The 27451-nt window shown below is 52.5% G+C and overlaps 1 protein-coding gene across 6 annotated transcripts; it reads right to left on the reverse strand.

The window, feature by feature from the left end:
* ADAMTSL2 (ADAMTS like 2) lies at positions 1-26882 on the reverse strand. 6 transcript variants are annotated; one of them, XM_050981150.1, is made up of 19 exons: positions 26781-26880; positions 25159-25270; positions 24158-24300; positions 23557-23632; positions 23098-23200; positions 21343-21488; positions 21119-21242; positions 20085-20165; positions 18768-18943; positions 17589-17853; positions 16465-16813; positions 12548-12648; positions 10595-10721; positions 8020-8233; positions 5225-5380; positions 3758-3928; positions 3275-3451; positions 2245-2389; positions 1-771 (listed from the first exon to the last, which is right to left on the reverse strand). In XM_050981150.1, the coding sequence occupies exons 2-19, from the start codon at positions 25267-25269 to the stop codon at positions 653-655; spliced, it is 2784 nt and encodes a 927-aa protein (XP_050837107.1). In that variant the 5' UTR covers position 25270; positions 26781-26880; the 3' UTR covers positions 1-652. The 6 variants fall into 6 exon arrangements, 5 of the variants coding, with proteins under 5 accessions (XP_050837107.1, XP_050837106.1, XP_050837105.1 ...); XM_050981149.1 differs by having other exon boundaries at positions 16465-16846; XM_050981148.1 differs by having other exon boundaries at positions 17511-17853.
* Between the last annotated feature and the right edge of the window lie 569 nt (positions 26883-27451).

Below are 27451 nucleotides of genomic sequence, written 5' to 3' on the forward strand. Positions count from 1 at the left end.
TACCACCATAAATATGACAACTTTATTAAAATATACATATGAGTACAAATTAATGATTATATGGATAAAGTTCACTGTCTGTAAACAAATATATTAAAAAAGAGCACGTCTTTTTTTGTGATATAAAGTGCAGTTATGTTTCCATATTATATACAATATGTCAGCATCGGGGTGGGGTTGTAAGGACTATGAAACTAACATTTGATTATAAGATAAAATTCTCTGAAAAAGTATACACCTACATATTACAAAAAAAGGGCTGGAGTTTATTTAACAAACAAGGGTCAGCTTCCCACCAGGTTAATTCAGCTAACGAGAGCCTGGGGATAAATCAGAGAGAGGCACCAAGCCCATTTTGTGAAGGGAAACTTGCACTTCCCAGAGCTCACACCTTCCCCTGGCCAACCCCAACCTTGCACCGAGGGAAGGAACAGGGCAGGACCTTGGGTGGAGCTGGATTTGAGGGGGGAGGGAATCAAATATACAAGATTTCTGTACAGCTCTGACCTCGGGGGGCTCCCAACGTCCAGCGGCCAGGAGAGGAGTTCTGCCTCCGTGGGGACACACCAACCAGGCCAAAAGCATCCTTGTCAGCAGTGTTTGGGGTGTGAGGGCAGGGGGAAGGAGGAGCCCTGGCTCAGGCAGCCCTGCCCTAGGAGTGGGGGGCACGGCAGGAGCGGCAGCAGGCTTTGCTGTAGTACCAGTGGCTGCACAGGTTCACCTTGATGGCCAAGGCACAGTTGGTTCCTGCCTGGTCCTGGCAGCTGTCATCTGCAGGCAGAGAAAATACAATTTAGCAGGACATGAAGTGCCTGGAAATATGGCACAGGTTTGTTTGCTTTGGCAGCAGGTTAAATCCCTGACAGATACAGTTGTTGAAGTAATTTGGGGCTGGGGTGGCTGGTTTTTGGTTTAACCTGTGTTAAAGCACTTGGAGAGTAGGTGGTCAGGGTAGGATTTCTCCCTTAATTTATGTCTCTCCTGCTGTTCCCAGCCCAAGCTAAAATGTTGCTGGAGCTTTATTTGTGCCAGTTTTAGTGCCACTGTCTGGTGGCTGCTGGCAGGTGGGAGCAGGCAGGCACCCTGTCTCCCAGGGTACCATGTCTGAAGGCATGGAAAAGAAAAAGAAAATAAACAATTGGGAGCTCATGAGGTCATTTCCCACCCTACACAGCTCTAAACACCACGGGATGAGCAACAACATCAGCCCAGCTGTGGCTGCCACCTCCCTGACATTCCCTGGAAAGCACCAGGGAGCTTCCCCAGGAATGTCATTGTCACCCTGGGCAAAGGCATGAGCAGGCTGACCTGTTCCTTCACACCTGGCCAGGCTTGGCCAGTCTCACTTGGTCCCTGAAGCTCAATGGAAAACAGAGCTGCCCAGGGACTGCTGCAGCCACCAAGGCACTGAGCTGTCCCCAGGTCAAGGGGACAGCTGGTAGGGATTCACAATTTCTATCCCAAGGAGGTTATTTGAGAAAAGGAATGGGAATCCAGCAGTGCCACATCCAGAGCGAGGGGGAAGTGAGATGCTGGAGAAAGGGATGAGGCTGCTTCAGCACTCTCCCAGCTCCTTCAGTGTAAGATTTTGCTTCAAACCCATAGGATTTATAATTTTATATATATTTTTTTTTTGCTTCAAATCCATAGGATTTATAATTTTATATATATATTTTTTGCTTCAAATCCATAGGATGCATGAAACCAGTTGGTTCCCAGGGCAAGGTGACCATGAGGCAACTCCCAAGCTCCATGGATCCCAAGGCAATGGGCAGCTGAGAGCACCCAGAGCTGAGCCAGGAGCTGGCCCCAAATCTGTCACCCATTTTCATGCTTTTCTCCCACACTGTCCTTATTCCCAAATCCTATTAAAGGATTAGAACTGTGTGTTTGCTAAAGATCACAGGGACTCTGAGCCAGCAGACGAGCCAGATAACGAGATAGTTACAAATCCCACAGGACACCCCAAGACCAAAAATCATTAAAATCATGGCACAGACAGAACTTCCTCAGCTCTAGCTGGAATCTTACAGAAGCAGCACCCAAATCAGCTCTCCAAAGGCCCCTTTTATCTTCAGGTCAGAGCACGATTCTCCTGAGCTCTCTTAATTTATCTCCAGAAGGAGCCTGTGCATTACTTGGGCACAGAGGAAGAGCAGTCCCTGGCGTCCTCCCTGGGATGATTATCCAAAAGAAGCAGTGCTGCTGGAGGGATCCATGGAAAACCAAGGTTGTGGGGCTCACCTGGGGGCTCTGTGGGGCAGGGCTGCAGGTCACAGGTCTGTTTGCCCACCGGCTTCACCAGCGGGTCGCAGCCCCGCACGATGTCCTTGCCCTGGTAGCACTTCACATCCCGCATCCTCACACCAATCCCGCAGGTTTTTGTGCACTGGGGGACAGAGAGAAAGGGTGAGGCAAGACCCTGCCATGCCAGGGGGCTGTTCTGAGCCACAACCTGCTCACTGGAGGTGTTAGGGCAGGAGGAGAATGTCACATCCCAGTGCCACGCCGCTGTCCCCTCGCTCTGTCTTTGCTGCCAGCACCATCAGCCTCTGCCCAGGGTAGGTGGATGTGGTCCCATCCCCTGGCTCTGACATCCTCCCTGCTGCTGCTGCCCTTCACAGGGGACCACAAATGAGGTGGCCCAGCCCAGGTGATGCTCTGCAGGGCATGGGTGGCCATGGAACCCCCCAGAGCACCAGGAGTGGGGTTGTGGGGTCTCTGTGCATCTCTGGGGGGGTGTGGAGCCACTGCTGGGCCATCACTCACTGCCTGCTGCCCTTTGGATGCCTTGTGGAGCTGGGATTACAGCAGGGCTGCTTTGGCTAATTATAGGGTTTGCAAGACTAAAAATGAGCTCCTGGAGCTCACATCAGGGAGGCTGCATCCAGGAGGGCTTGCAGGAAGCCCATGGCTTGGACCCTTGGCCACTGAACCCTGGCTGCCTTTTGGGTTGTGCAGGGTGATGGAGCACCCCCAAATTCTGTATCCATGGGGCAGCCACCCTGTGGGCTCCATGCACACCCCCAGCCACAATCCCAGGCAAAAAAACAAAGAAAAAATAAAGCTACAGCTGGTCCTAAACAGCCCCTCTCAATCCTGTTCTCCCTGAGCACAGACAGCCCCAGCTGCACCATGCAGCAAAAACACTCAGGGTGTTCCCTCAGGGACCACATCCTGCAGGGACTCACCCACCTCCTGGGGGTTCTGCAGGCAGAGGGACCCTTGGTGCAAAGGGATGGGGCAGCACAGCCCTGGGGCCCCTCCAGCTCACCTCAGACCAGGGGGTGGTGTACCACTTGAAGCAGGGCCTCTCGAAGCACGTGCTCTCCTCCACGGGCTTCTTGGCCACGTCACAGTCAGAGGGGCTGCGGGTCTTGATCTTGCCATTGACAATCTCCAGGCAGAGCACGATCCTCTTCTTCACACCCCGGCCACACGTCGTGTTGCACTGTGGGGTCATGAGCAGGGCCCCCTGAGAGCTGCACACTCCATCCTCAGCCCTCTAGGGCACCCCAAAGCACACCTGAGAGCTGCAATCCAATCCTGAGCCCTCTAGGGCACCCCAAAGCACACCTGAGAGCTGCACACCCCATCCTTTAGGGCACCCCAAAGCACAGGAGCCCCCTGAGAGCTGCACACCCCATCCCACCCTCTCTAGGGCACCCCAAAGCACACCTGAGAGCACACCTGTAACCTCATCCTCAGCCCATCCAAACCCCTCTAGGGCACCCCAAAGCACAGGATCTGCACTTACCCGCTCCCAGTCCTGTGCCAGCCAGTGTGAGGGGCAGTTCTTGTCCCCACAGGGGTGGATGGCCAGGGGTTTGGTGTCCAGGTTGCACTGGGACTCGGGCACCACGCGCCCGTCGCTGGTTTTGCAGTACACGTGCCGGATCATCCTGCCCTGCCCGCAGCCGCCGCTGCACTGCAACCACAGCGGGCACTCAGCGCCAGGGATACCCCCTGACCCGGCCCACAGCAGGGACAGAGCCCCCCCAGCAGGGACAGAGCCCCCACAGCAGGGACAGAGCCCCCCCAGCAGAGACAGAGCCCCCACACCCGCCTCCCCCAAATTTCACAGGGGTTTTTGGGGCTTTAAACAGCCACGGGGATGCTCAGCGGATCCTCCGACAGAGATTCCACCACCACAGAATCCCAGACTGGTTTGGGTCGGGAGACACCTTAAAAATCCTCTGGTTACAGCTCCCTGCCATGGGCAGGGACACCTTCTGCTACCCCAGGTTTTTCCAAACCCTGTCCAGGGGTTTGGGAAAGGATAAGTTTATCCTTGGACACTTCCAGGGATGGATGGGACACCCACAATTTCTCCGGGCAACCTGTGTCACCCAGCATCTCTCAGGGCAGGCAAAAGGGGAAGCACCAGGAGCAGGGAACCCCAGAGTGGCTCCCAAAGAGGCCAAGGCAAAGGGGACCAAGGAAGTGGCTGCAAAAATCCAGCCCCAGTGCCCAGAGCAGCCAGGGCTCCCCGTGCCTCCCCGTGGTTGCTCTTGCAGAGACTCTCGGTGTTTCCTAGCACTACTGCTGCCATGGAAACCACTTATTTTTAGCTGATGTGAATGTATCAAAACCTGGGTAAAAATAGCTTGGGATGGAGGGGGTCTCCGGAGCAGAATTGTGCAGGAAGGGAAAAAGCCAGGGGGGGAGGAAATAAAGAAAGAGAGAGGAAAAGAGAGTAGAAAATAAGGAGGAAAGAAAAATATGGAAAGGGAGGAAAGGAGGAAAGAGAAAAGGTAAAGGGGAGAAAGGGAAAAGAGAAAGGGGGAAAAACAGAGAATAAAAAAAGGGGGAAAAGTTAAAAGGTTCAATTTCTGGGCATGGAGCATCAGCACTGCCAAGGAATGCTGTGCAGCAGACAGACCAGAGGATTTTGACACCCACCAAGGCCCTCAGCCAGGTCTCTCCGGGTTTAACCCCTGCTGTACCACATCCCCCACAAGGCAGGAGCCCAGGGGAAGGAACAGGATCCACTGGGATGCTGGATCACCCCCAGTGCCTGAGCCAGGGTGGCTCAGGGTGGCAGTGCTGGCAGGGGTGACCCGAGAGAGCCAAAGCAGTGGAATTATTTGAGGCCAGCTCCCAGCCCAGGCTGCCTGCAGGTTTGTTTGATGAGCCCAACCCCAAAACCCCCCAGGAGCAGCAGGGACAAGCCAGCCTGCGGAGGGACACGACGGCCACTCAGGCGGCCACGGCGGGGTCTCACCGGTCCCCAGTCGGACACTGTCCACTGCCGGTCACACGGTGGCCCCGTGCAGTTCTTCTCGGCCAGGGGCCGGGCGCTGGCATCGCAGAGCTTCTCCTCCTCCGAGCAGCGGATGTCCCTTGTCACCACGCTCCGCTCCCCGCAGCGCGCCGGGCACTGCCGGAGGGGACAGCGACATCACCGGGGCTGCCGGCACCACGGCAGCTACGGGATCGGGGTTGGGGTTTCCCCCCATATTTTAACATAAAAGACTAAAAGCACTCGCTGGAAATGCACAAATGACTCGCTCAAACCCCCTCAAAAGCTCAGGTGCGTCCTGCCCAGGTGGTGTGCTCTCCAACAGGTGATGCCAGAGGGGGGAAAAGGCTCCAGGAGGGTCAGCTCAGAGCTGAGCAGTTTAGCTGTCACTTGGAGACAGGGTGAGATCTCCCTTCCCAGGAACAGCCAGCTCCTTTCCACCTCTTTGGAGAATGTTTTCTCCCTCCCCGACTGCACGACTGAGATTTTTATGCTGTGGATAAATTTGGCACCGTGCAGCCCAGTGACATTATTTAGAACTGGATTTGAGTTACTACAGTCTCACATACACATTGCATTTGCTCCATGCATAACGTAAAGCAGGGAAAAGTGTCAACAGCACAGGGCCCAGACGCACCGTGCCGAGATGTTAATCCTCAGAGCCCTGAAATGTGCTTTTTTTAATGCCTATTTCCCCAGCCAACTTGGCACCCCACCTCTGATGGGATCCAAAGGAGATTAGCTTTGCTGCTGGCTAAGAGCAATCTACTCCAGCACTGTCTCAAGCAATCTGTCCCTGACAAATGCTGGAGGAGAATACACATTTCTGTAAAATAAACCACTCCAGTTTGCTACGTTGGACAAAATAAGGCTGCAGCACGTGCTCAGGGAGCTCCTCTCTACCAGCTGGGAAAGTCAAAACATCCTGCACCACCAGGGAATGCACCAGCCCCTCTGTCAGCTCCAGGGAAATGATGCACACCAGCTTGCAGGGGAATGGAGACGTTTAAATTATGACTAAGATGAGTTTTTGGGAGCTTCCCAGGAGGAAGAGTCATATTGCTCGTGATGCAAACTATGGGGCAGGTTGGCACCCACGGACAGCTCGGCTCAGAGCTCATCTGCTCCTGCTTAGATCAGGTCTGTGCTTGATTTGGGAAGAGGCACCCCGAGGAGGCAGCACTGGTTTGGTTGTTTCCAGGAGTTTGTGTTTGTAAGCGATGTGCTGCAGCACTGTCCGTGCCTGGAAAGGGATTCGGGGGTACAAACCCTCTCCACAGGTTTTCCCAAGGAAACCAGTGAGCTGGAATCCTCCCCAAACCACCTCCCAGAGGCTTTGGGGACTGGCCTAAGGCACAGCTAGGGACAGGTTTCGTTCTGCATGTGGTGCAGAGGGATTGGAGGTGAGGAAGGGATGTTTATAGGGATGTGATTAATGTGTGAGTTGGGATCACCTTCCTGGCACGCTGGGTTCGAAGAGGTTGCCAAGGAAATACTGATGGGGAGATCTGAGCCCTGGGCTCCTGCCCTACCTGTGAGTGACCAATGGCCTCCCATCCTAAACAGGAGCCAGGCCTTCATTTTAGGGGGATCAATGATGCTCATTGATCCACATGCATTACTGCAGGCAGTGCATCCTGAGAGGCCAATGGCTGTGGATGGATCAGGATTGATCCCTCAGGTTTAGCTTTTATATTTTTCAGATTCTGTGCTGCTTTAGTGGGTGGATCTGGACTTCAGATTAGGGGATGGTGAGCTCTGTGCACAGAGCAGGGAGACAAAACAATTCCTGCTCCAGCTGGGCACCAAGGACAAATGATCCAAATCTCAGCCCAGGAGCACAAACCCCGTGGGCTGGAGAGAGAAAAACAAGGGTGGGATTGCCTGGGCTAAAGCTGGGATGGGACAATGAACTGCAAGGTGGGAATGGAGCAGAGCTAATAAAAGCGAGAGACCTCATGACTGGTTGAGCATTTTGGGACCATTTTGGTTCATCTTGGGTGCAGCCCTGGCTGGGCTTTTGTGGTGCCCAAGGCACATCCATTGAGGAGATCCTTTTAATAAATCCCTACTTTATTCTTTAATTCTGTCCAACCTCTTTTTTGGGTCACACAGCGACCTAAGAGAGCATCAGGAATCACAAGGCATCACAATTAACTCCAATATGCAAATGGGGCAGAGCTTATAAAAGTGAGAAACCCTGTGACCGGTCGTGCATTTCGTAACCATTTCAGTTCATCTTGGGTGCATTTTGGGACCATTTTGGTTCATCTCAAGTGCAACCCTGGCTGGGCTCTTGTGCTGCCCAAAGTGCATCCATGGAGGAGATCCTTTTAATAAATCCCTACTTTACTCTTTAACTCTGTCTAGCCTCTAGCCTCTGTTCTACATCACGTGATGACCTAAAAAAGCATCAGGAATCACAAGGCATCACAATCAACTCCAGCATGCAAATGGAGCAGAACTTATAAAAGTGAGAGACCCCGTGACCGGTCGTGCATTTTGTGACCATTTTGGTTCATCTTGGGTGCAGCCCTGGCTGAGCCCAGGTGGATCCATTGAGACCTCCTAACAAATCCTTACTTTATTCTTTAACTCTCTCTAGCCTCTGTTCTAGCTCACACCTAAAGGAGCATCAAGAACCACAAGGCATCAGGATAAATTAGAAAAGGGAGCGAAGCCCGGGAAAAGATCATCAAGAACCACAAAGTATCAGGATAAATTAGGAAAGGGAGGGAAGCCCGGGCTCAGGCGCTGCCCTGGCCAGCAGGACTCACCTCTGACCACTCGGACATCTCCCACTGGGGCCCGCAGGCCGGGTTCTTGCAGACCTTGCGCTCGTCGGGCCGCGCGATCTCGGCCGCCTCGCACAGGTCGCTGTAGACGGAGCTGTCGAAGCCCGGCGAGATCATCTTCCAGCAGCGCACGATGCGGAACTGGAACCCCTCGCCGCACGTCCGCGAGCACTCGCTCCAGCTGCTCGTCTCCCACCTGCGTGGGAAGGTGTGGGAAAGGATGGGAAGGCATGGGGAAGCATGGGGAAGCATGGGGAAGCATGGAGAAGCATGGGGAAGCATGGGGAATCATGGGGAAGCATGGGGAAGCATGGAGAAGCATGGAGAAGCATGGGGAAGCATGGAGAAGCATGGGGAAGCCATGGGGAAGCATGGGGAAGCATGGGAAGGCATGGAAGATCATGGAAGAGCATGGAAGAGCATGGGAAAGCATGGGGAAGCATGGGAAGCATGGGAAGCATGGAAGATCATGGAAGAGCATGGAAGAGCATGGGGAAGCATGGGGAAGCATGGGGAAGCATGGGGAAGCATGGAAGAACATGGAAGAGCATGGAAGAGCATGGAAGAGCATGGGAAAGCATGGGAAAGAAAGACGACCCCCGTGGCAGGGAGGAATGATGAGGAGGACTCCATGGATATCCGAATTACTAATTAATTACTTAATTATATTGTGGCAGTATCATTCTTTTCTCTGCTTCTCTCACTGCTTCTCTCTGGTCCAGAGAATGGGAATCCCACACGGCTGGGCAGGGAACAGAGCCCATCACCCCATGGAGCAGCCCATGGAAAGCCCTGGCTGCAGGGAGTGTGTAACCACAGGTCCTCTGAGCAGAGAGAGGCAGAGCTGTCCCAGAAAATCCTGGGAAGCTGTGAGAAGCTGTGGGAAACTCAGAGAAAAGAACTGAAACAATTCTCCTCTCTCTTTCTGTAACTGTTGTTTGTAGAACTGGTTCTCCAGAGTGTGCTGCTCACAGCTCACCAGGAGTGTGAGAGGTTTTCACTTTGAGACCAAACCAGTCTCACCTCAGCGAGTCACACGATAAAAGTTGCTTTACTTTTCATTAATCAGCCTTCTGATTCACCTTCTGAAGCCTGGAGTCTTTCCTTGCATCCCTGACTCAACAGCATCAAGGGAGGAGTGAGCTGCAGCCAGGCTGCCAACTCCTGAGAGCTTTCCCAAGGGATGGGAAGCATCAACATATGTTGGGCTCACCCCACATCCCCCAGCTCGTGCCTGAAGCTGAAAGCAGCTTGTCAGGAGGAAGGGTGGCACAGCAGGGCCTGGCCCAGTGGCCTCGGTGACAAGTGAGTGTTTGTCACCACGGGCTGTGCCAGCACATTTCTCTGTCAGGATTTTTGCTGGTGTTTGACCTCTCCTTTTTGCCTGCTCAGCTGAAGTACGGGGAGGACAGGGAATCCATCACCCTGCAGATGCCAGCAGTAATGTCACACAGAGCCCCAGTGGGACACAATTCCTGTCCCACCATCAGTCTGACTCTGCTGAGCACAAGTGACAGGCTGGAGGAGCTGGGATCTGCTCCAAGCACTGCCTGTCCTTCCCTGTCCCCTGCCACCTCTGTCCTGACAAGAGAGGAGCAGCTTGCAATCCAAGGAAATAACAGAAAAGGTCACGTTTTTTACAGCACAGGAATATTACATCAATTAAAGAATGAGCTAAAAATCAGACTGGATCAGAATTCCCAGCTCCTCTGGAGATGGGCAACCCCCAGGTCCCCACTGCTGCTGCTCTCCAAGCAGGAGAGCCCCAGCTGACTCCCTCATCTGGAGCTCCAGGCACAACAAGCAGCCTTAGGGAGATGTCACACATTTGGAAATGTCATTTAGAGGTGTCATGTAACTTCAGAAGGGAAATGAAACTAAGGACTTCCCCATCCAGATCACACAAAATTAACATTTTTTTCTTTGAAAAGCCCTGCCAGTCCAAGCATCTTCCTGTCTGCCCAAGTGCTGGGGGCTGCCCCATGAGCTCCCAGTGCTCCCCAGCTGAAGTCACTGGTGAATCACAGAGCAGCTCTTCTCCCTCACAGTGCAAGCCCCTGAAGCTGGAACAGCACAGCCATAAGAAGGGACAACTTCAGGAAAGATTAGTGGGAGAATCTAAGCAGAAAAGGTACCCTAATGCTTGTTTTAAAAAATGAAACAGAGATTCCAGTCCCCGTGGTGCCCTGGGGGTGGGTGCATTCCCTGCAGCAGCACCATTCACCTCCCCACATTTTTCTTGCCTCAGCTGCAGCCTGCCCTGGCTCTCAGCCCTAGAGAGTTTCCAGGAGATCTCCTGCTCCATGTCCTACCTGTCCTCCTTCACAGTCACCTGAGTGCTCTCCAGGAGCCATCCCTGGGCTCTTGCTCTGCCCTGTTCTCACCTCCACTCAGGAGGAAACTCTTGCTGCCTCCCAGAGGGAATTAAGGGAGGAGGGGATGGGGGTGCTGTGGGCCATCCCTGCTGCCCTCCAAACCCACACCAACCCTCCCCAAAAAGACATCCAGGGCAGAGAAAGCAGCACAGAGACTGCAGGATGCCCTGAGGAGGCAGTACCTTGGCTGGCACTCTCTCCCAGCACAGAACTCATGGATGGGCTCGGGCCGGGTCATGGCATCACAGTAGGTATCGTCCACCTCGATCCCGTCGTAGCGAACACACATGGCATATGTGGACATCACTCCTGGGCTCAGAGAGAACACACACACACAGCAGGGTGTTTGGTGAGCTGCACATCCAAACTCTTATTTTTGTTGTTGTTTTTTTTTTTTTTTTCTGGTTTTAGCTGCATTTCTCAGAACTTCCTCCCTGTGGAAAGCAGAAAGCTGGAGTTCCTGTCCCATGGGATGGGTGCTGCTGGCAGGGAATATCACAGTGGCCACCCCACCAATCTGAGCAGTGTGGTTGAGTTGGGCCAGCTCAGAGGAGGGCATGGCCACCCCTGCCAGGGCTTGCCACCAAAACCAATATATGACTAACACACTTTTATAGGAAATACTCAGGAGTCTGCTGGGCAGACAGGGTGGTGGGTGGAGGCGACAGCAAACAGTCCCCAGCCCACTGCATCCCCCACTCTCCCTGGGCATTACACCCCTCCCTTTGCACCAGGTGCTCCCCAGGTGCATGCAGAGCTCCAGGCCAAGGCAGGGATCCTGGGGATTTGGCAAGGAAGGTCCTGCCCCTCCTGCTCCCCCTCCAAGGCAGCGGCAGCCGGTGCCGTCAGAGCGAGACCTTTTCCCCCACAGCCTCCCGTGCCAGAGTAAATGTTGGGAAGGCCATTCTGGGAGCTGGCTGGGGACCAGGAGGCTGCTCTGGCTACAGGTAACAAGAACTGCAGCTCTGGAGAACATATGGTTTACATGAAACTAAAAAAAGATCTACAGCTCTTGACATGGCCTTGCCTCTCTGCGATATGTCAGTGAGAAAAGGCAGAGAGGAAGGAGAAATTTGAGTTAAACCTCCCTCGGCTTGCTGCAAACCAGGGCAGAGCAGGCTGGCTCAGCCAAGGGAGAAATTTGTTCAGAGAGGATCAAAGAAGTCAAAAATGTCCCAGAACACGTGGATGACAGGATCCTGGGGAAAGGGATGGCTCACAAAGCTCCTGCTGCAGGCACGAGGCTGCTGGACCAGAGCAAGCGCTCAAAATGTAAAATCCTTGCATTTGATCTTTCAAGAGATGTCCCTGAGACTGTAAACTCCTCTCTCCCACTCCTTTCCCTCTTTTTAATTCCAGAAGCACTGCAGGCTCTGGATAATTTCAGGGGCAGCACAGACAAGTGCACAACCCACACACCTGATTCATCCCAAGGGATCCACAGGACCCCCTAACCAAGGGGTAAGGGAGGAGATCAGGTACCTTGAAGCTTTTCAGAGGACAAAAAGGGAGGAATTAATGCAAAAAGAGGGAATTTCTGCCTGAAGAATAGAGGCTCAGTTTCGATATCCCTGGCATCTCTGTCGCTGTTCCAGATTTACACCCTCGCAGCCGAGCTCAGGCTCCAGGGTAGAAGGAGTGGGAGAAACAAAACAAAATCAAAAAGCCAAATGCTATTGTGTTTCCTGCCAGAGCTGAACAATCTTTAAAATTTCTCTCTGCAGGGAAGCAGCTGAGCTTTTCAAACCTTTTGAAGCTGTCAAAAAGATGAGGAAGGGGGGGGAAAAAAAGGAGGCTCAGGACAGGATTGGGGATCCTGCTGAGCCCCAGGGGGGACACAAAGTGATGGGAAGTGAAGACAGTGCCCAGAGCTTCCCAGAGGGAGGGTGTTTGGAGGGATGATGGACATGCTGGGCAGCACCTCCTGGTCCTCAACACACCTGAGAGCTCAGTGGGGTTTGCATGCTCAGCCCCCAGCTCCTCTCCCCACCTTTGCACCCGGGCACAGCAGAGCTGGGGTCATGCCAAAGCAGAGCTCACGAGATCCCCTTCCCATCCCTAACAGACATAAAATGGACTCACACACCAGGTGATTTCAGCAGGTTGTGCAGAATTTGGCTGCTTCTTATAACTACCTGTGGTGCATGTAGAGCTGCAGGGTTCATGGGAGGAAAGCTTCCACCTGTACATGTCAGCAGCACTCACACCTTGGCCCTTTCTTGACTTCAGTCTGTTTCTAGCAATAAGCAAACAAAACAAAACAAAACAAAAAAGAAAAGAAAGGGAAAAAGAAAAACAAAACAAGAAAAAGGCATTTACAAGGCAAGCAGTGACAGCCCATGACAGACACACACATCTGGCTGCAGTTCGGTTGGGTTTGGGTTTGGGAGGGGATGTGCTTGGTTTGGCTTTGGTTGGGTTTGGTCGTTCTGATTTTTTGGGAGGTTCGTTTGTTTGAATCAATTTTTAATTTTTTTGAGTTTCACAACATACCTGTCCTGAGCCCCAAGTAGAATCCCCAGCCCGGTTAGAGGCAGAGCTTCCACTGTCTAGAAATAGAGAGAATGGGATAAAAATACCCACAAGTAGAAACAGTTCAGAATTTAACAAAAGTTTGCATTTTCTGCTCAAATACACCTGGCCCTCGGCACACAGTGACTAAAGGTGCAGTATCTCCTCCCCTGTGTCTCCAGGGCTGGGCAAACCCACTGGTGCTGCTCAGTGCAGCAGAGATTTTGGCTGCTCCAATCTCCAAAAGCCAGCACAGGGAGTTTCTGAGCTCTCCCCTCAAAGCCCACTGATTTTGCCACTCTGGTTTTTGGTCTGATTTATTTTGCTGGATGTCAAGTGGGGAATTTGCATCTCTCAGCTCCAAGCTGTGCTCCAACACAAAGTGCCACGGGTAGAGGAGTAACAGAGTCAGCCTGGTGTGAGAAAAAACATTTATCCAAGCAAGAATTGCAGCTGCTCCCCGTGCTGGGAGGGGGGAACACCTCAGGGATACTGCACCTTTACAACAAAAGGCTTCGGTTCTGTTCTCATACCTTTGTCCAAACCCTTGGAACAGCTACACTGGAATAGTGTACAAGGTTGTATCCTCACATCCAGTTGTCTCTGGCCTGGCAGGATATGCAGCTTGTATGATTTCTAGGCAGCAGAAGCTCTGAAATTGCCTTATTTAGTTGTTTGTAAGAAAAAGTTGAGGTCCAGCCTATCAAATCAACCTTTTCAAGGGACACTGTTGAGAATCCAGCCGTTTCCCTTCCGACCCACCCTCCTTCCACCGCCAGCACTGAGCCTCCAGAAGGATTAAAAACAACAACAATCTCATTTTCCCTGTTGATTTTGCCTCTGTCAGTTTGGCAGATGGTCACTTCCTGCACTTGAAATGGAACTGAAATGAATGTGACTTTTTTTTCCTTTTTTTCCTTTTTTTTTTTTTTTTTTTTGGTGGAAAAACAACAACCTCAGCTCGCTGTAAATAGTGTTTTATCTGCCACAGCAGCTCTGCCTGGGGACCCACAGCAGCTCCTCATCCCTGCCCTGGGCCATCAGTTGCCACCCAGCCAGGAGAGGACTCACAAATGACACTTGTCATTCAAACACAGTCAACATCTGCTTTTTGTACTTTAATTTGCCTGGAAATATCACCCAGATCCTCCAGTCTATCCCCTGATCTCTGAGGCACCAAAGTAAACACCAAGTTATCCTGTGACCAGGACTCCTCTGTCTTTAAAAAATCTTCAAAATAAGCTTTATCCCACATCTGAGGACAGTAAATCTTTCAACAGTGTCCCTTTAGTGTATGTGATCCTAAATAAAGAGCTTCTATGCATGACAAGGTCCCAGGGACAAGATCTTTCCAGAGGAATCAGACATTTGGGCATAGGGCAGCTCATTTCCAGCAAAGACAAAACTGTCACTTTGTTCTCCTCTCAATGCAGACAGCAGCCCATTGTCCAGCAAAACTGGGGGAATTTTCTCTTTGCTTTCAATTTTCCTCTTGATTACGAGCTAAATAATAAAGTCACACGTTTGTTTTTTGAGCTTTTAATTTGCTTTTCAAGCAAGATACAGCACCAAAAATTAGCGTCATTCCCTTAACTGAGTTCTGGGCTGCTCCTTTTGCCAAAACAGTTCCCACAGCAGAGGAATAACCCTGACAAATGCACACAAAACCACCACAGGTCAACATCCACAGTCCCATTTCTGTGTTTTATTTTGGTTTTTGTTTCTAAGCAAAGGGGCAAACTCGTGGCTCCTGTTGCAGGCCCAGCCTGAAAGGACCTGAGCATCTCTCAGCCTTTTGGCTGGCACAAAACTGGTCTGGCTATCAATGTTTTGATCTGAAAAGTTTGTATTTTGTTCCAGAGAGAGAAGAGGGGACACTGTGGAACAAAACCAAGGGAAGAACAGGTGTAATAAGTTGTCAGGTGACATTCCTGAAGGGGTTTCAATCACTGTTATCAATAGCTGGGCAGCCAGGGACAGTGCAAGGAGCTTTTTAGCACCCAAAAATCTGCACTGGAGCCACAGTGCTCTGTGATTGTCCTGTAAAAGCCAAGCTCCCTGTACTCCCAGGAGGCAGGAGAGCACTGCCCCCATTTCACACCTGCCTGGGCAGAGTTTTGGGGTGCTGAGGGCACACGGGGAGTGTGATGGGGAGCCCCAAGGGGCAGGGCAGTCCCTTCCTTGCCCCAGGGAAGGGTGAGGGGAGCTGGGGGCTCTGCCCTCTCTGTCAGAGAGGATGAAATGCTTGCTTTGGCAGCTGAAGGCAGCACTCCCAAGCCAAGCCACGAGGAGAGATGATAGATCCAAGCCCTTGGCAAGGTTTTCATGTTCTTATCACTGGAAGTTTGTTGATCCATTTGGCTGCATGGCCATTTTCTTTAGCACGAGTGTCTTTAGCATAAGGCAGTGGAAGCTGTGGGTAAAGCCAGCTAACTCCAACCAGAGGGAGCATCTGCTCAGGGCTTTGCATCTCCTCAAGCTCAGCATCTTATCCTGTCTTTTACAGGTCCAGGAGGAGGCTGGGGGATGCACAGTGGGACCCAAATCCACACCTGGCTCCGGGACCTGGATACTCCCAAAGCCCCAATGCCAGCTCAGGGAGTGCTCTGGTGGGTGGCTGACCAGGAGGGAGAGCTAATTGGAGGGCTAATTGGAGGGCTAATTGGAGGGCTAATTGCTGCTGTGAGCACTGGCCCCATCTCAATCCCCATGTGGCCACACTGGGAATGAGCTCTGGGCTGGGAATCAAGGCTGCTCTCCAGAGAGGCCTGGGATATCTCAAAAGCTGATAGACACAGGCTTGGGGATCAGCACCTACCCCAAGGCTTCCTTCCACCCTTCCCCAGAGCAAAACCTGCTGCTAAAGCTACACCAGGCCTTTCTTTACCTCCCCACTTCCACTCAAACCAGCCAGCTAAAGGAGTCCTGAGGTGATGGTCCCAGTATCAACCAATGAACTTTGGATGTTCCTGTCCAGGCTGCTTCTGCAGCTGCTGAGGCAACAAATCCAGACTTTTCCTGGACCTACAGCGGAGCTCCTGGTGGCAGGGCCACACCTGGGAGCTGCTGGAAGCATATTCCTGCCATCCCAAGTGAGGAGGATCATGGGTGGCACTCGGCAGGGTGGGTGGAAAGGGGCCAGGACCAACTTCTGCTGCATCAGAACTCGGAGGAAGGGGCTGGGGAATGGGAGCAGGATGCCAAGAGAAGGCAAAAGGAAGAGGCTTCTTCGTGGCTGTGGCTCTGACAAGAAGCTGTGACAGCAGAGAGCAAGGCCCCAGCTGACAAACCTCAGCATGGACTTCAGCATGCCCACTGAGGGGAACATCAAGATTTCCTCTTGCTCAAACGCTCTCCTGACTTCCTGCTCCCAAACCTCTGGCCCTTCCTTGCAGGATAACTCCCAACAGAGCATTTCCACCATCCCACCCCCACTTACCTCCTGCTTCCAAAGGGGTGGAAACCATGCATTGAGCACAGGGCTTTTACAAGTCAAGAACATCAGCAAAGTGGATTTATTAACTAAAGGCACGTCTCCTACCTTGCTTTGTGGGTTCTGTTCCCCTGAGGGCTGCTCATGGTGACGGTGGCGTTGGAGAAGGGCGTCTCTGCAGAGCTGTTGGTGGCTTTGCCATTGCTCAGCTCCATGAAGGTGCTGTTCACCGAGTAGGTGACGAGGCCGTCGCTGTCCTCGTAGTCCACGTAGAGGCTGTCAAGGGGTGACCCCACCGAGTTGGTTGGGTCTCCCTGGGCGAAGATGCTGTTCACGGTGACGTTGAGCAGCAGCTCCTTGGAGTCCGAGGTCTTGCCCAGCAGCTTGTCCGTGATGGCGTTCTCCAGAAGGAACTCCCTGGAGCTGAGCCTGGCCTCGGGCTCTCTGTCGTCATGGTCTGTCTGGTAAGTAGACCTGGTTACGTTTGAATCTAGATTGGAGCCAACAGGGGGGAAACCACAGTGACAACCACAAAATGCATCGAGGCTGGGAGGGAGAAGCAGCCCGGAGCAGCGGGGACGCGCCAGAGCCTGAGCAGCCACACGGGGGGCCAGAGGCAGGGCAGGGGGGGTCTCATGGGGTTCTCAAGGGTGTGCAGCTTTGGGGGGGCTTATCCTGCTGTGGTGTGGCCAGAGGGGAGCTCAGCACCCGCCAGCACTGCCCAAAGCAATAGCAGAGGTGAAAGGAAGGTGCTCTCCTGGCCCCACAGCCCATGCAGCCATGCTGGGAAGGCACTCCAGGCAGTTTGGGGGTGGGATGCCCAAGGGACTCAAATGGGGGCTTTGGAGGGGCGGGAGGTGATGGGAGATGTTGTGATGGGGAGTTTTGTGCACCCAGGGCTCCCTCCTGTCCTTGGCATGAGGCAAAGCACAGCAGGGCACCAGCGGGGAGATCTCACCCGGTGTCCACCCCCCGCACGCCCCCACCAGAAACCAGAATCTGAAGGGCAAAGAGGATTTGTGAGCGGAGATGTTTTAAAGAACTTTCCGAGGTTTCCAAAACACAAACCAGCAGAACCACCAGAGGTAGAAACAGAGCATTTCTCAACAAGAGCTCTGAGAAGCAGAACGGTGAGGCCCAAGTCTCCTCCTTACCTTGGGGTTGTTTGCCCTTCAGTTTTGGCTCACAGTCAATTGTTTCTGCTCTTTCATAGACCTCATTGGTTTCCTGACCTTTGCTCAAGTTTAAATCTTCCTCCGTGTCCTGCCTTCCAAACACCTGGTTCTCCAAGTCTATCCTTTCCCTGGAGATTTTCCCAAAGTAGGTTGCATTGTGCTGGATAAAGCCCAGTGGCACGTCCCCGTCGAACTCGCGGCTCTCCTCGCTCTCCGACTCAGAGAAGGTGTAGTAGATGGGCTGCAGGTTCTTGGAGTGTGGCTTCCTCAGCAGAGTGTATTCAAACGTGATGGATGGGTTCTTGCCATTTTGATTCCAGACCTAGCAAAGAAATCAAGTTATTAGTGGGTGCAGGGAATTTGTGGCAGGCAAAGCATGGGATTCACCTGGGACCTGACACTTGGGGAGCATTTATTTTGCTGTTTCCAGACTGTTTTCCTTCACAGTGCCAGCTTCTTCCTGCTGCAGCCCTGCACCATTTTCTAAGGGTTGTTTGGCAGTGCTGCCATGGGGATTAACCCCAGCTCAGGAGCCACAGGTCACACTTCCTCCTTAGCCACTAAGTGACCAGAGGCTTGGGGCAGCCACTTCACAAGACCATCGCTTGCAAAGCCACTTTTTGTGGCTTTATGAGGGGCACGCCCTCCCCTGCAGCTCCTACATCCCACTGGGGCTGGGGACTCCCAGTGAGACAGCCCCATAGTGGTCTAATGCTTTTTAAGCACCCGAGCAACCATCCCTTCCCCTTCCAGAGGAGCCTGGGGCTTCATGGAAGATGTCAGGAGTTGGGCTCTGGCTGGCTGCCCAGAAGAAAATTAAGGGACTTTTCTCCAAATACCTGGTTTTACATGGTTTGTTTTTGAGAGAGAATTGGGGTTTAAGGTTTATGCACTTGTCTAAGCTCTCTGGCCCAGTTTCTTATTTTTGATTTTCCTGCCAGGTAACTTGGATAAAAGTGCCAAGGAGCAGAGGAGAAATCCCCTCACAGTGCCTGAGGCATCTTGTCCCTGCAGAGAGGAGTTACCCAGCCCACATTCACCACTGACAGCCCTGAATCCATGAGCAAATAAATGACACAAATAAAATAGGGTTGGGTAAGGAACCGGCCAGAGTCACTGCTCCCATCCCCTCCTCATGTGAAACCATGGCAGGACTCTGCTCCCAAGCTCCCCCTTCCTCAATCCAAGGTGAATTTTCTCTTCCCCACCATGAGAAGAGGAGAAGTCACAGCTCACCATTATGTTCAGCCCTTGATTTGTGGGTCCCTGGGCAACAATGTACTCGATGCCAGTCTCGTACACGTCCATGGGCCGGCGGTACTTGAACACCGTGCCTGCAATGTTGAAGTTCTTTGGGCTGTCCACTTTATAGTTCCCATTGAAGAAATAGTACCCAGCTTCATCAGCCACAGCTTCAAAGGAGAGAGAACAGTCAGTGCTGCCATGTGCAAAGCCCTGGATGCACTCCCTGGTGTGTTCAGGGGGTAAAATCAGTGCCACAGCAATAAAAAAAAGAGATTATCCTACATGGCAATGCATTGGTCACCTGTTTGCAGCACTCACCATGTGAGGACGTGCCCAGAGTTCTGGGCCATGTGTCCCTCCACTTTGCAAACCCCTGGGAATGTGGCTGACACTTGGCACTGGCTCCTGTCACCCCCTTGGCACCAGCCCAGCAGGAACACTGAACAGCCCCAGCTCTGCAGAGAGCACTGGCAGGTGGGCAAGGGCAGGAGCTGCTTCCTTGGGAGCTGATGTCCCCTGAGCTAGCAGTGGCCCAAAATGCCATTGATGCTCCCTGAGCCAGCCCAGGAACTGGCAACCTCATCAAGCCTTTTTCATCTATAGAATCCTCCTAAATTTGCACTGGAAGGGGTCTTGGAGCTCATCTCGTCTTGCCATGGGCCAGGACACCTTCCCATGACCAAGATGCTCAAAATCCCATCCAGCCTGGCCTTGAACACTTCCAGGGAAGTGACAGCCACCTTCCAGAGGCCACGAGCCTCTGAGGCAGCAAATGTGCTTCTCTTTGGCAAGTCTGGATTTTTCCAGACTGCTCCTGAGCAGCTCTGTCACCTCCCCCGTGAGATGGGTGGGTGGTCACCAACACTTCAGCAAGGCCACATGTAGGTCACATCCTCATGGTGCTGCAGTCATTGCACATTCCCCAGGCAGGGGAAGGTTGAGGGGATCACCAGAGAGGTGAAGTCACTTGGCCATCTGTGATCCAGCACCAGGGCATCTGTCACACCCTGCTGAAATAATATTCACCAACATTTTCTGCTTTAAAGCAATCAAAGTGTTGACAAACACAGCCCAGGTGCTCGGGCTGCAGAGAGGAGCAACACCCTGGCTTGGACAAGAGGGATGGATTTGCATTGCCTACGGATTTAACTCATGTCAGCAGCAAACAGACTCGCTGATCCCTGTGGGTCCCTTCCAACTCAGGATATTCTCTGATCCTACGACAAAACTACATCCAGCTCTGCATTGGAAAAAGCATTAGCCAGCATAGGCATGCATCCTAGGGAAGTACCAAGAGGTTATACACACCCAGAACATCTGCAGACTTTTTCCGTTCCACTATCTGGATATCCCTCGCTCCGGCGGGAATGTGCGTGACCAGGGAATAGCCTACGGATTAACCAGAGGATCTTTGTAACCAGTGATCTGAACCAACCCCTCCTCAGGCAGAGCTGCAAGCTAGCCAACACCCTGGCCTGGACCCACGTTTTTAATGAGCTATGGATTTCAAAGCCCCAGCCCTTCGTGTGTCAGGCTGCAAACAGGAGTTTATCGGTGACAGGAAAGCAAAATGTGGGAATTGTGTCCTTGTTTATGGAGGAAAAACACATCCAAGGGGGGAAAGGATCCAGTTCTTACATGCAAAAATATCATGTTTATCTAAACTGGTGTAAGAAAATACATCTGCAGAGGATTTTATTACTAGAGAAGCTGTTGTGTGGTTCAGTATTGATCCCCTGTTAGCCAGCATTCCAAAAACCCCAGCAGGAGATGGGAGCTGGTTCCTCCACTGGCTCCCCTTTGCTTAGCACCAGACAAAAGATGGGACAGGACAAGTCTTCCCACAGCACTGAAGTTCCTGCAGTTTGCTCCATCTCAGAGAGCATTAATCATAATTCCTGAATTAGATTGTTATATTTAGGACATGTAGGTTTGGCTGCTTTACATCACACTGATTTTTGAAATCCTGGTCTTTCAAGATATTGTTGCTTCCTGTTATTACAAGTCGTTTATTTCTAGTCTTCCTGGGTCATGAGTGTCCTGTTTTTGGCTAAATGACTAAAAAAGACTGAAATAGATACCAGCCTCTTGCATAACCCTTTTGCACCACTCATCATCAGAGACCTCTGGTTTCTGACAAACACCACTCAAATTTCCTGGTTTGTTTTGATTTTTTTTAAATAAGGTTTTCTCTGCCCAAGCAAGCGGCATTAACACACATAAAACACATGGGAAAAACTTAAATTGGGCAGTTGGTAAGACCTGAAAGCAATTTACCAAATAAAAGAGTCCATTTTAAACCCAGCCCTCTCAACTCAAGCCCTCAGTCCCCGAAGCCTTACCAAGATGAGAATTTCCTTTCCGGTAACTGCCGGTTACGTGGGTGCAGCTGCTCCCATCTCCTTGGCAAACTCCACATTTATCCAAGGTGTGGGTGGAAAAGAGAATGCCATCACAGCCAATGGGCTAAAAAATGCACAGACAGAGCACTGAGGGTCAGGCAAATCGCACCCATTGCGATTCTCTGAATGCTACGAACGAGATTTTTGCTATAATGTTTAACAACCTCACATTTTCCAGACACGCAAACCCCTCGGAAATCCGTGTATTTGCAGGATGTTCCATCCCTGGCCTGAACCATTAACTGTCTCTGACCATCCACAGTGGTGCAATGAAGGTCACAGGGCTTGCTAGAAATGTGAACATAGTCATCTAAGGGGAAAGGATATAAAGAGAGATTCAAAAACAGCAGAAACACCACAACTTTCATCCTACCCAAGCCAGCGAATCTCTGCCAAGCTAAACAACAGGAGCACAACTGCAGAGCAGTGAGAGTTCAGAAGTGGCCATCTCTTGTGTTTCAGGATAGGCAGGAGATGGCACTTGGATAATGTGACAGCCTTTGCTGGGGGAGATGGTCCAGGGATGCCAGGGGCATCACCAGCACCAGCCCAGGGCAGGCACTGAGGCAGCAGCACTGCTTTGTGCAAGTACATTACAGAAAAACATGCATGTGCACTTAGCAACACTTGATACTTGAGTCAAATTTACACAAATATTGTTGGAAATGCATGTGCAAGACTATATGCAAAACCACAGCAGCTCAGAGCATTTTATGATCTATAATTTTTCCATAAACATTCACCCAGGATGGACTTGATTCACCCTTTGCTTTCTGCAGGCAACAACTGGCTGGCAGCACCCACCAGCAAAGTAATCCCACATTTTATAATATCCACAGGAAGCAGATGACAAAATCAAATTTGCATCAGAACCCCCATGCCAAGTGTTTGTCTCCACCAACTCCTGAGCAATCAGAGACCCACTGGCCTGCACACCCAAGCAAGGCAGCATCAGTGTCAAAACATTCTGCTGCAAATCCCCCAGGAGCCACATGAACGCCTGCTCAAACAAAAAACAACTCCTGCAACATCTCTGGTGAGTCAGCTTGAACAGCAAGTGTGTGTAAGGAAATTGTCACCTTCAAGGGACAAAAGCCAGCAAGGAGAAATAGCTCATGGACCAAGTTCTACCTCACTGACCCTGCAAAGGCTGGAGAGCCAGGGGCTTGGTACACAGGGAAATTGATTTGATGAAGATAATTGTTCTTGGGTGTGTACAGAGACCCCTAAAACAAAGTTTGCAGGAGATCCCATCTATTTTTAGGCACTTGAATCTGAAGATGGATCTGATCCCATCTCTGTTTTTAGGTATCCAAGTGAATCTGAAGAACCTGAGCTCAGGAGCCTCCTCAGGAGAAGGGTCCTGGCTGCCCAGCAGCTCTAAACCTCACCCATGGCTTGTGTTTAATGCCTGATTTTGATGGGAGTTCAGTGCCTTAAAGTTCAATAAAAGCTCAGTTTCTGAGTCCCAAGCTGTTTCTGCAGTCACCCCAGATGACCAGAGTGACCAACTGCATCTCGATGACATTTGACAGAGCACACAGAGGGCATGGGAGAGAACAAATATCACTGAAACAGCACAGCCAGCAGTGGCCCTGGCTCAAAGGACACTTGTCATGGTGAGCCTGACTGTCCCTGCCAGCACAGCCCTCCCATCTCCTGCTCCCACATCCTCCTGCAGCCTCTGGTCCCTGGGAGCTGTGACCAACACAGGCTACAGACATGAATTCATGTTGTTATTTAATTTTCAAGCTACCCTGCAGCTGCCAAACAAGCCTTTGAACTCAGGAGACAGCTGATTGTGCCTCTGAAAAACCACTTTAAAACAGCAGAGGAGGAGTCTTCCTGCGGGCTGTAGCATCATAACTATCAAAATATTTGGCTGAGCGTTATGAAACACACAAAGAATGTCTTGTTACCAGGATATAAAGGTTTCCATTGATAGGTTCTGCCATTGTACACGTGGGAGTTAAAGGATGAGCACTGCTCCTCTCGAAAGCTCCTTCCGTTCACGGGGCACTCCTAGAATGGGATACATTAACATCCTGATGGAAACAAAGTGCGGGAAAGGTTTCTGGCACTTCACCACCAGCTGCAGGGAGTGTTTCCATCACCTTCCCCAGCCAGGCCACATCCTCCTCTTCCTCCTCTTCCTCCCCCACTGCAGGAACCCCCTGGGAATTGTTGCCAGAGCCAGTCTCTGGTTTTTATGGCAAAATGCCCAAAGCCCAGACACTGGTGGTGGGCACCAAAGAAGGGAAATCCCAGCTGGCTGGAGGGGTAAGAGAATGACAGCTACAGGACAAATGGTGTCCCCTCTGCAAGGGACTCAGAAATACCACACATGACTTTCCCAACAAGACAAAGGATATCCTTACTTGGACTTTGCAGAGCTGGTATCTTTTGGATGTTCCAGTGCAAGTTTTATTAGCCAGCCCACTCACTGACTTCCTTCTGAATAAGGAAATGGTGGTTAGATGGGGGGCACAGATCATTTTCCCTTGTTTAAATATATTTGCTCTCTCTAAGGTCAGTGGCCACACAGCAGAGCCACACAGAGATCTGTTCCTGGAGCAGGTAGCAAAGGTCTCCTGCACCACCAACTATTCCAGGAGGTATCATGGGGTGAGGGCCTGGGGACAAGGTTTACAAAGTGTTTTTTGACAACCACGCTGCCCAGAGAGGGCAGAGGCAGGCACAAATCAGATGGAAGCAGTGGGTCCCCAGCCAGCCCTGCACCAGGTGCCCCAAAGCCTGGAGAACAGCTCACTCTGTGCCTGCTGCCCCTGCTGCAGAAACTGCAGGGCCAGCACAGGAATCACTCAGCTGCTGCTCCTGGCAGGGATGCCCCAAGCTCAGGAAACCCCCTCCTGCTCCAGCAGGGTTTGCCCAGACACATTTCCATCAGTGCTTCTGTCTGAGTGGTGACCTTTGGGGTCAGGCAGCTGCAGAGCCCCTCCCCAGCCCCTGGAGCAGTACCTCTGCCTCAGGCAGTGCCTCTCCTGGGATTTCACACCTCCCCCACAGGTCCTGGTGCACGCTGTCCACTTGGTCCACTCTCCCCACCAGTAAGCAGTGACATCTGACCCCTCCTCCAGGCTGTTGGATGTCTGTGTCAGGTCCTGCTGGGAGCACAGGGGAAGGAGGAGAAGCAGGAGTCACATCCAAACCTCAGAGCCTGCGTGGGGACACTGAGGGCAGCCCTCCCCTCCCAGCCTGCCCCACTCGACCCAGGCATTGCCTTCTCCAGCTGAGGTCAAGCCTGAGGTTTCCATCCCTGCATTCTTGCAATTGTGTTTTCATTACAAAATTGGAATGAAGTGGCAATATTTGGGATTCCTCAGGAAAGGAAATTCTCATTGTTTCGCTCAGTTGGCAAAACCGAGCTCCCAAACAGCCCTAAACTCTGTGAGACTCTTGGTGCTCTCTGACTCTTGCTCCACAGAGAATTCAGGGAGCTGCAGAGTCAGCTGCAGCTGGAAGCTCCACTGGAAGCTTCAACAAACCCTTGCAGAACCCCTCTGCAGCAGCAGAGCAGGTCAGTGGGTGCCAGGGGGTGCCAGCAGGGTGCAGGAGCCTGTGTGCTCTCTCTGCAAGCACAGGTTTGTCACTTCAGGAGGGTCCCTGACACCCCCAGCTCCTACCCCCTGTTGTGGCCATGCATCAGAGGGCAGAGGAACTGCAAATATTGCATGGAAAGTAAGTGAAAGCTCAACCAGTGCAGGGAGCAAGGAGTGATGCTCACCCAGGAGCAGGGCACAGCCCTTCAGAGTCCTTGAAATGCTCTGTGAATGCTCTTAGCCATGGTAGGCACAACTTAGGTTAAGCCCAGACTAAAGAGTGAAGGCAAGTCAGAAGTCCTCACAATTTTTGGAGACCTGGTGCATGCACAGAGCAGCTCTGCCAGCCCAGGAGGTTCCCACCCCAGACACCAGAGCATTTTAAAGCCCAGAGAGCCCCCAAAAACCTGACAGCCTTACCTGAGCTATGACAAAGACAACGTTGCCCAAGAGAAGAAGGGCCAGGGTGCCTTTCAGCTGCAACTGAGCACTGATGGAGATGCTGCTCCACCTCCACTTGGATATCTTCATCCTAGAAAGCAACCAAGCACTGCACTAAGCACAGCTCCCACCCAGCCCCATGCCCAGCAGCAGGACCTGCTTGGCCTGGGTTCCAGAGCTCTGCTCCAGCATTCCTGCTCAGCTTGGTGACACCGACCAGCAGGGACTGCAGGGACCTGAGCCTGAAGTTTTATTTAATTAATAGCAGCATGAACATGGTAAAGGTTCGCTTCCCAGCTCGGTTTTTATCTGTCAAACCAAAACTTTGCACTGGTTTCCAGTGGCTGCACCTGACACTGCTCCAAGCCTGCCTTGGAATAGAGCCTGGCTCACACCGAAGCTCAGTGAGTAGCCAGAAGTGTTCCTGGATCTATAAAAGCAGTGAATTTAAATATCCCCATTTACAGGACTGCTCCTGGAAGAATGAGATGAAAAGCTTCAAAAACAACAAAAAAAAAAAGCAATTAACCGGCATTATTCCTCCTTTTTTCATTTATTCCACTCCAATTCCCCTCGGTTCCCAGGGAAGATGCCTTTTCTTATAGAAAAGACACGACCCACAATTAAAGAGCAGAAATGAACTATCCCAAGTGTCAGCCTTTCATCTCCTTCTCCATCTGCCTCATGAAAGAGAATAACCCAGAATGGCATTTTCTTAAATAAAACCCAGCTCCAAACCACAATACGTTTTATTGTGAACCTCCCTGCAAGAGCCAGAAAGGAGCAGGTTTCAGGAAATCATGCTTCCAGGCAATCAAAGCAGCTCATGTCTGTGAGGAAAAAGAAAAAGAAAATATCCTCCCCTAAGCTAATTTCCCTTGAAAAGCAGTTAGGCAGTATCTTTGGGAAGCAGGGGGGTGGGAGAGGTGCTGCTCCTGGGGAGAGAGGGCAGGACTGCAGACCTGCAATATAAAGAGCTTCTTTCCTACTCATTTTTGTTTGGTTTTTTTTCCTCCTTTCAAAGGTTTTTGTAGCGGTTTTGAAATCGCGGAATTGCCGGCAACACCAGCCCCGCTTTGCTGTCTGGCTTAGAAAAATTACCAGAGGGTTTCCAGGTGCCCAAATCCGCTCTGCAATCGCCCTGGGGGAGAGGTGCAGCCTGCTAAAGAGACTTTCCAAGACGCAGATCCATTGATTAATGGGAGCCCGGAGCGCTTGGCCGGGGATCCCGTGGACAGGTGGCTGAGCCTTGCCTTACACTTGGTTCTCATTAAGGCTCCCAGACACTCCTGACTCCAAGCCAATACCAGAGCGCGCTCGGAGTTTATCCTACAGGCTGCGGGGCTGCGTGCTTAAATGAAGGGAAAATTAAGAAAGGGGGGAGGGATGTCGCCGAGCAGCATCGTGGAGCCGGTAGCGGGGCAGCCCCGGGCGGGCGGCGGGAGGGCGATGCGGGGCGGGGATGCGGAGCCGGGATGCGGGGCTCCATCTCCGCGGAGCGGGCAGCGGGCGAAGGATGGGACGGACGGGACGGCATGCGACAGGACGGGATGGGACAGGACAGGACGGGGTGGGACAGGACGGGACGGGATGAGCCGTACCTGGCGGCGGCGGGGCCGGGCAGGACGATGCTCCGGGGCCGGGCGGGAGCGGCGGCGGCGGCGGCGCGGAGCGGAGCAGCGGCGGCCCCAGACGCTCCCTCCCTCCTTCTCCCTCTCCGACTTCAAAGGGCAGCCAAAAGCGCCGGGGCTTCCAGCGAGGAGGAGCCGCCGCAGTGGCTCCCCCCAGCCCGCGCCGGCCGCTCTTATAGCGGCGGCGGGGGGGAGGCAGGGGGGAGAGCGGGCGGAATTCACACCTCTCGGCCCGGGATGCCCCCACCCCGGTTAACCCCTCGCCTCCCCCGGCGCCGGCCCGCGGCCGCCAGCCGGTTTCCTGAGGCGAGACCGGGGGGGCACAGGAGGGGAGAACCCGCACCGCACGCATGCGTTCCCGCTGGTCCACGCAGCGCCGGGAAGCCCCCGGAGGATGCTGCGCTCCCTCTCCCCGGGGTCTCTCCGGAGGATGCTCCGCTTTCCCCCCCCACCCCGGGAGGATGCTCCGCTTTCTCCCCTTCCCGGGCACTCCCTGGGAGGATGCTCCGCTCCCCTCCCCGAGACCCGCGGGAGGATGCTGCACTTCCCTGCACGGTACCTGCTGCCCCCACCCCATCATCGCAGGTCACCAAAAATCTCCCGGTACCTCCCCGGGCATTGTGCAGCCACGTGCTGCCCCT

The sequence above is a fragment of the Serinus canaria genome, chromosome 17 (assembly GCF_022539315.1).
Source record: "Serinus canaria isolate serCan28SL12 chromosome 17, serCan2020, whole genome shotgun sequence".
In the NCBI taxonomy this organism is placed as follows: Eukaryota; Metazoa; Chordata; class Aves; order Passeriformes; family Fringillidae; genus Serinus; species Serinus canaria.

What these genes read in the sequence shown, in the direction of transcription:
- ADAMTSL2 (XM_030231143.2), bottom strand. Translation starts at nt 25,269, where the DNA reads ATGAAGATATCCAAGTGGAGGTGGAGCAGCATCTCCATCAGTGCTCAG. An exon ending in GCGTGTCTGGAAAATGTGAG is followed by an intron (nt 21,243 to 21,342) that starts GTTGTTAAACAT and finishes TGCATTTTTTAG; the next exon opens with CCCATTGGCTGTGATGGCAT. An exon ending in ACACCACCCCCTGGTCTGAG is followed by an intron (nt 2,390 to 3,274) that starts GTGAGCTGGAGG and finishes TCTGTCCCCCAG; the next exon opens with TGCACAAAAACCTGCGGGAT.